Source organism: Papilio machaon, chromosome 6 (assembly GCF_912999745.1).
Source record: "Papilio machaon chromosome 6, ilPapMach1.1, whole genome shotgun sequence".
Classification (NCBI taxonomy): Eukaryota; Metazoa; Arthropoda; class Insecta; order Lepidoptera; family Papilionidae; genus Papilio; species Papilio machaon.
Window position 1 is genome coordinate 3,383,317 of NC_059991.1, and position 7,157 is coordinate 3,390,473.

The window sequence follows — 7,157 nt, forward strand, 5'->3', positions numbered from 1 at the left end:
GTATCGGAAACTGTCATATTTTCCGTCTTGGTATGTTTCAATAATTCAAATGCCCACTTCTGATTAGAAAACCTAATGTAACCTCCAATAATTTATAATCATTAAAACTACGTACTGCTTTTTGTATTTATAAAAATCACCCAAATCATTCACAAACAATAAAATGATGTGTCAAGATGTACAAGTTATAATAAAGAATTTTTTAAGAATTATTTGAATGAAAAATGCGTTATCAAAATATTGCTGCAGACGCCACAAATTTTCTACTGTAATCTACTGTGTCAATAACACGGAATAAAAATTAGAATCGAAGAAATTAATACGAACAAACGTTTGGTTATCAAGCTTACATAAGTTACTCATGAAGAACATAATAATCGATTAAATAGTTGACATCCAACACAGCACCAATTTAATAAAGTATATAATTTGCCTAGATTTTTTTCTACCCGATTTGTATATAGTTACCGACACCTTAGACATGTTTTTCGGTATAAAGTTGAATGATAGTAAAATTCTACTTCATTTCTTTATGATTTCTTAAAGTGAATATTACTTTTTAATAAATCAAAAAATATAACCAAGATATGAATCCTTTATTTGTCAAAGATTTGTGGATCTATCAAAATAAAAAAAAATATAAAAGTATAATATACATTCATATAAAAAAGAAATTATTCGAATCATGTAAGTAACATTTACAGACAGATGAATTCCTTACATGCATATGTATAATCTGCAAAAATATTTAAGAAAAGATTTGTAGAACGAATTAGTACCTTGAATTAATATAAGTATTACACATAGTCAAGGCGTAGTCGCGCAATTTGCAGCCCCACTCGAGCCGGTCCGAGCGGTGACCAGCTCTTATAAAACCATTATTTCCTTCATCTGACACCAATCAACTCTCGGTAGTTAAACCATACACACAAAATGTTCAGCAAAGTAAGTCGTATAGGCATTTTATTGAAGTATTTTATTTATTAAGTAAAATATCTGTTTACTTTATAACACCGATACCATATGAAATTTTAAATAGAAGTTTTACTTCAGCAAATTCCAAAAGAGATGATTAGATTTAAAGCTATGATCGGTGTGAACATCTCTGAAATGTTAAATCTAGATCCAATTTTCTTGAAAATCTTTCCACATTTTACGAATATTCAAAAAAGTTCCTGCCTGACGTTCCAAGCGGCGAAAGGTTCTATGTTTGATTTAAAATATTTCATTGTATTTCCAGATTGTAGCCTTCGGCGCTTTGGTAGCGGCCGCAAACGCCGGTCTTCTGGGATACGGCGGACATGGCGCGGCAGTGTCCTCGCAAAACATAGTGCGACACGACGCAGGACACGGTTACGCTGGAAGCTCGTATGCCCCTGTTGCCCAAGCATACGCGCCTGTAGCCCAAGCTTACGCTCCCGTTGCCCACGCCGTACAATACGCACCCGTTGCCCACTATGCTGCCCCAGCTGCCGCATACAGTGGACATGACTACTATGTAAGCAATCTAAATTATAATCCAAATTAAAATATTTCAAACTAATGATTGATTTAATCTATTGTTTCTAATCATCTCTATTTTGAATTCAGGCTCACCCTAAATACGACTACACTTACTCTGTGGCTGACCCTCACACCGGTGACCACAAGTCTCAGCACGAGATCCGCGACGGAGACGCCGTGCACGGTTCCTACTCTCTGCTCCAGCCCGATGGCTCCGTGCGCACTGTCGACTATACCGCCGATGACCACACCGGGTATAATTACATTAAACTTTAATTACATCCAAGTAAATTAGAATCACGGTGTAATGAAGGTGTATAAAACAAACAAGCTTTCTCTCATCTGTCTCACAACAAAACATTGAGATTAAAATTTTATCGAATTCACTTCACCGCAACTTATTTCGAATTTTAAGGTAATAAGTTGTCAATTCGTGGCAACCCTGGGTTCATCTTCAATAGTTTTGTAAAATAGTTTTACAACAATCATCCTATGGGTTACTTATTTACCTCTTTGTTTCAGATTCAACGCCGTAGTGCACAACACCGCTCCCGCTATCCACCCCGCGCCCGCGCCAGCGCATGGCTACCATCACTATTAAATTTAATATTTAATTTATTTATATCTTGTGCAATGATTGTGAATATTATAAATTATAAATTTTTAATGTGATATAACATGATTATTTTATTGAAACCTCTATGAACTTAATTAAACGATGGTCAATAAAATTCTATTCACGTAATAAACATTATCAAAAAGCAAGTTTACATTATAACAAGCACTATGTTAACATGTCACTAAGATGTGTTCACAATTTGCACTAAAAAGGTCAATAAATGGGCAATCCGTAGCTTAATGATAGAAGTATATGTGCAAGATTGAATAAAAACACGATTTTAAAGCTATAAGTAGAATTAACATGAAAATGAATTCATTTTAAAACATTTTAAACATCAAACGACATTTTTTTCCAGAGAATATTGAATTGTGATCAAAACTTAAGAATACAGATCAATCATGAAACGGGAAGTTAATTTATTTTCAACTAGCTGGCGACTCCGTCCGTGCGCAAATAAAAAAAAAACTTAAACTATGTAGCCTATGTGTTCTTCCAGACTATGTTCTACATCTGTGACAAATTTCATCAAAAACCGTTGAGCCGTTCCGGAGATACCTTTAAACAAACATCTATCCATCCATCTAAGCATTCGCATCTATAACATCTAAGATTATTAGATTTCACAAAATAAACAGAGTAAATTAAACATTTTTATCAATACAAAGGACAATTTTCTTGTGGAGTGCATGATTTATGTAATTGTAAAATTCTATAATGAACATAAAGGGCGATGCAGTACCATAAGTTTACATAACATAACCTACAAAATTTATTTGTGGAAGGCCTAAATACGACAGTGATAATATCTTTTAAATTATGATATGTAATAATTGGGACATATTTAGATTTTGCATATCATTTGATACTTAATAATCTATATATATAAAAGAAAGTCGTGTTAGTTACACTATTCATAACTCGAGAACGGCTGAATCGATTTCACTGAAAATTGGTGGGCAGGTAGCTTAGAACCAGGAAACGGACATAGGATAATTTTACCCCGTTTTCTATTTTTTATTCCGCGCGGACGGAGTCGCGGGTAAAAGCTAGTTTTATATACATTATATATGTTGTATGTACGTTGTATAAGTTACGCATATTATAAATTTACATATTTTTTTGAATATTGAACTTCATTGTTTAATATATGTAATATGAAAACAAATGGATTTATTTTATTTGGCCTTCCTTCTACATTTGTTTAATAATTCATCTGCAAATGTGAATGCCTACGGACAGTGGTCACTTCGCTAATAAGGTGAATCAGGGGGCCACGTTATAATATAAAACATAAATAATAGAAAACAGAAAATAGTTTAAGAATCCAATAAAATTTAATATTTATTAATTTATTCTAAACTATTGTATGACAATAACTCATAATTACATCAATACTAAGGATTTTTTTTTTAAATAACGGCAATTGGATAAATAAATCTTTATAAAAATATAACTTCAGGAACTTAGAGAAGTATTCTACGGAGATCACACTTTTTTAAAAGCACTAAGATCCGTAACTGAAATACGATCGCTTAAAATGGGGAACAAAGTAGTGAAAAAATATTAAAAAATTTAAAAAAATTTAAAAAAATTTTATTGACATCCAAAAATACAGTGAATTATCCAGGATCCTCGCACTAGGCGCAGCCTGTATCGCCAGGATCCAATATAGATGAAGCGGTTTGCAAGGACAATCTTATTGTAATTAGACCGGATTTTCTTACCGTGACTGCAGTCCTATTAACTTGATAGTTCATAAAACAAAAGTTTATGACAAGTTTTCTGGTTTGATTATATTATGACATCGGTATAACATAAGCGAGAACATTTTCAAAAATTGCATTTAAAACTTTTAAATGCAAATAACATATTATATTAATAAAATAAGTACACTACTAAACAGGAAATACACGTTGCATGTCTTTTCGTAATAAACTGAATAAGTCATGTTTGACGACTTGTGCAAAGCGAAACGACCTTGAGAACATGTAAGTATGAGAGTCAAGGTGACAATGTACATTTCTCCGCCCCACCATAATCAGAGCACAAGCCACAGCACGAATCTCGTATAAAACTATTATGTGCAACCGTTGACACCAATCAACTTTTGGTAGCAAAACCATACACACAAAATGTTCAGCAAAGTAAGAATTAATTTATTTTATTTTATTTTAATTAATAAAATAATTAATAGACAAAAAATTGGAACACATTTAATAGCTAACATAAATAAAACAACATTACTTTATTATAAAAACTATATTCTTCCAGATCGTAGCTTTCGGCGCTTTGGTAGCGGCCGCAAATGCCGGACTTCTAGGACACGGTCATGGAGCAGCAGTGTCCTCTCAAAGCATAGTGCGACATGACGCCGGACACGGTTACGCTCCTATTGCCCACGCTGCGGTACCTGTTGCCCACGCTGTACAATACGCGCCAGTTGCCCACTATGCTGCCCCAGCTGCCGCATACGACGGTCATGACTACTATGTAAGTTAATAGAACTTAATTTAATAACGGTAGTACTAACCCATTTAACCTCACAAAACATATACTGCACTTATTCAAAAACCATCTCTGTCCTATTTATAATTTTCTGTATAGTTTTAACTCTACAGTATCAATACTATCTCGATTTCAGGCACACCCCAAATACGACTACACTTACTCCGTGGCTGACCCTCACACCGGAGACCACAAATCGCAGCACGAGATCCGCGACGGAGACGCCGTGCATGGCTCCTACTCTCTGCTCCAGCCCGATGGCTCCGTGCGCACTGTCGACTATACCGCTAACGACCACACTGGGTAACTATTACAGTCCAAAATACCACAAATCAGCAACCATAAATAGTTGTAATAAGAAAAGTAAATAAATAACAGATTATAGTCTTTCTATACTTGTCATATAATAGTGAACTTAATGGGACAATTATTTAAATAGATTTTAAAATTGTTGTACATTGTTTACAGTTTCAACGCCGTGGTACATAACTCCGCCCCTGCCGTGCACCCCGCGCCCGCTCATGGCTATCATCATTACTGATTTATTGAAAAAACACTGGGCTCGCCCGATTAATTTATTGTGATTTGGTATTATCAATGTAAATAGTGTAAAATTAAATAACATCTAAACGCAATTTTTGTCTTATTTATTGCTTACACAACCATAGTGAAAAGCTAACATTTTTATATAAGAAACAAATGTAAATAGTAAGTTAAACGTTGCTAGAAGGTTATAAATAAATCCAGTTAAAATTGAGACTTTAAAAAATTACAAAATATAAATTTACAACACTTAAGAGATCTGAGTAGATAAAATTAAGTAAATTTAGTAGTAAATACATCCATATGTATCCACATACATCGATATTTAACACGAGTTATTTCTCGTAGACCTATAAGATTTGATAACATATTTGTAAAATCGGTATTTATTACTCCTGACAATTTAAGATAGAATAGATTGTACAGATTACTTCGAAAGACATATTAACCAAGAAAACAGAATTCGACTTTTTACATTAGGATGGTTTTCTCGTCAACTCGTGCGTTATTTATAACAAAAAGAAATATAATTTAGTATTGTGCTAGAACCAATGTCTACATACTATGACACTGAATAAAATATTGATGAACTTTTACATTGAGTTATAAACCTATTTGCATACCGGATTACTTAATAATAAAGTCTAGTGTTAGCGTGCACCACTAACATTAAAATACAGAAAGATATGCTAATTAAATTCATGTTTGTATTATATACAGACATTAGTTTCACTAACAAATATCCGATTTCAATTAATAGAATCAATGGAGTCTGCGAAAACCTTGTAAATATCGATAAAAATTGGTTTGGAATCAATGCTTCGTTGGATTTCTTTACCCCTCTTCAATGAAACTTAATAAAGTCCTTTATAAAAACACTGAGTTAGACGAATAACATTATTCTATTCTAACTTCTGTAACAGTTAACAAAATGTTCAGACAAGTAAGTCGTTTTTTTTTATTTGATAATTGAAAAAAAATTAAATACATTATACAAACTCTTGACGTCAATGCAGTTTATTCTCTTTCCTTTCCTAATGCTTTCGTTTTAATTTCAGTTAGTTTTCATTGTTCTGATAGCGGCTGCCAACGCCGGATTGTACTATGGACACGATCACGGCCACGCCGTCTCATCACAGAGCATCGCACGTTATGACAAGGGATATGCCGCACACGGACACTACGCCCGTGTTCCGTATTATGGTGGCCATGATTATTATGTAAGAGTTCTTGATATTAATAGATTAGCAGCCCGTTTCAACTTCGAACAGATGGACATTTGTTTTATAACAATATTGAATGATATACTATGTTACTCATCGATCACATAGTATTATAATAGTGAAAGAGTTTCTTAAAATCGGTCCAATAGTGTTTGAGTTTTTTTTTTAGTTTGTAGTAAATGTTACTATACTTACTCTACATTTACTGCAGTCAAATGTAAGAGCATTACAAAACAATATGACGTTAAGGTATCCTCAACTTTTAAAACTTTCACTTTATAGGCTCATCCGAAATATGAATTTTTATATTCCGTGGCCGACCCTCACACTGATGACCACAAATCACAGCACGAGTACCGTGATGGCGACGCCGTGCATGGCTCCTACTCTCTTCACCAGCCCGATGGCTCCGTGCGCACCGTTGACTACACCGCCGACGACCACTCTGGGTAATTCAAACAATGAAACAGACTTATAAAATCCAATGAAATCAAATTTAGCATAAGATGAACTCAAATTATGTCAAGTAATTAAATAAAAAACAAGAGATACAATTTTTTGTCGACAGGATTTTATTTCGTAATTTAATTTCATACTTTTTTCAATAATTTAAGTACAGTTCACTTATTTATAAAATATCTGCAAACTAAGTAGTCGATAAATGAAAACAAAATTATTTATTTTTCAGATTCCACGCCAAAGTGCACTACTCTGCTCCATCCGTGCATCCCTCACACTATGGAGGCTATCATCATTACTGA

At 33.7% G+C, this 7,157-nt stretch overlaps 3 protein-coding genes across 3 annotated transcripts; all 3 read left to right on the plus strand.

Moving 5' to 3' along the window:
• The first annotated feature begins 871 nt into the window (after positions 1-871).
• LOC106716518 (cuticle protein 19) lies at positions 872-2,132 on the plus strand. Its single transcript, XM_014510039.2, has 4 exons — positions 872-945; positions 1,241-1,498; positions 1,591-1,757; positions 2,026-2,132. The coding sequence occupies exons 1-4, from the start codon at positions 934-936 to the stop codon at positions 2,102-2,104; spliced, it is 516 nt and encodes a 171-aa protein (XP_014365525.2). The 5' UTR covers positions 872-933; the 3' UTR covers positions 2,105-2,132.
• Positions 2,133-4,206: 2,074 nt separating this feature from the next.
• Positions 4,207-5,259, plus strand: LOC106716557 (cuticle protein 7). Its single transcript, XM_014510087.2, has 4 exons — positions 4,207-4,269; positions 4,397-4,615; positions 4,767-4,933; positions 5,099-5,259. Exons 1-4 carry the CDS (start codon positions 4,258-4,260, stop codon positions 5,169-5,171), a joined length of 471 nt encoding a protein of 156 aa, XP_014365573.2. The 5' UTR covers positions 4,207-4,257; the 3' UTR covers positions 5,172-5,259.
• An 845-nt stretch (positions 5,260-6,104) lies between these two features.
• Positions 6,105-7,157, plus strand: LOC106716517 (cuticle protein 7-like). Its single transcript, XM_014510038.2, has 4 exons — positions 6,105-6,116; positions 6,232-6,393; positions 6,679-6,845; positions 7,085-7,157. Exons 1-4 carry the CDS (start codon positions 6,105-6,107, stop codon positions 7,155-7,157), a joined length of 414 nt encoding a protein of 137 aa, XP_014365524.2.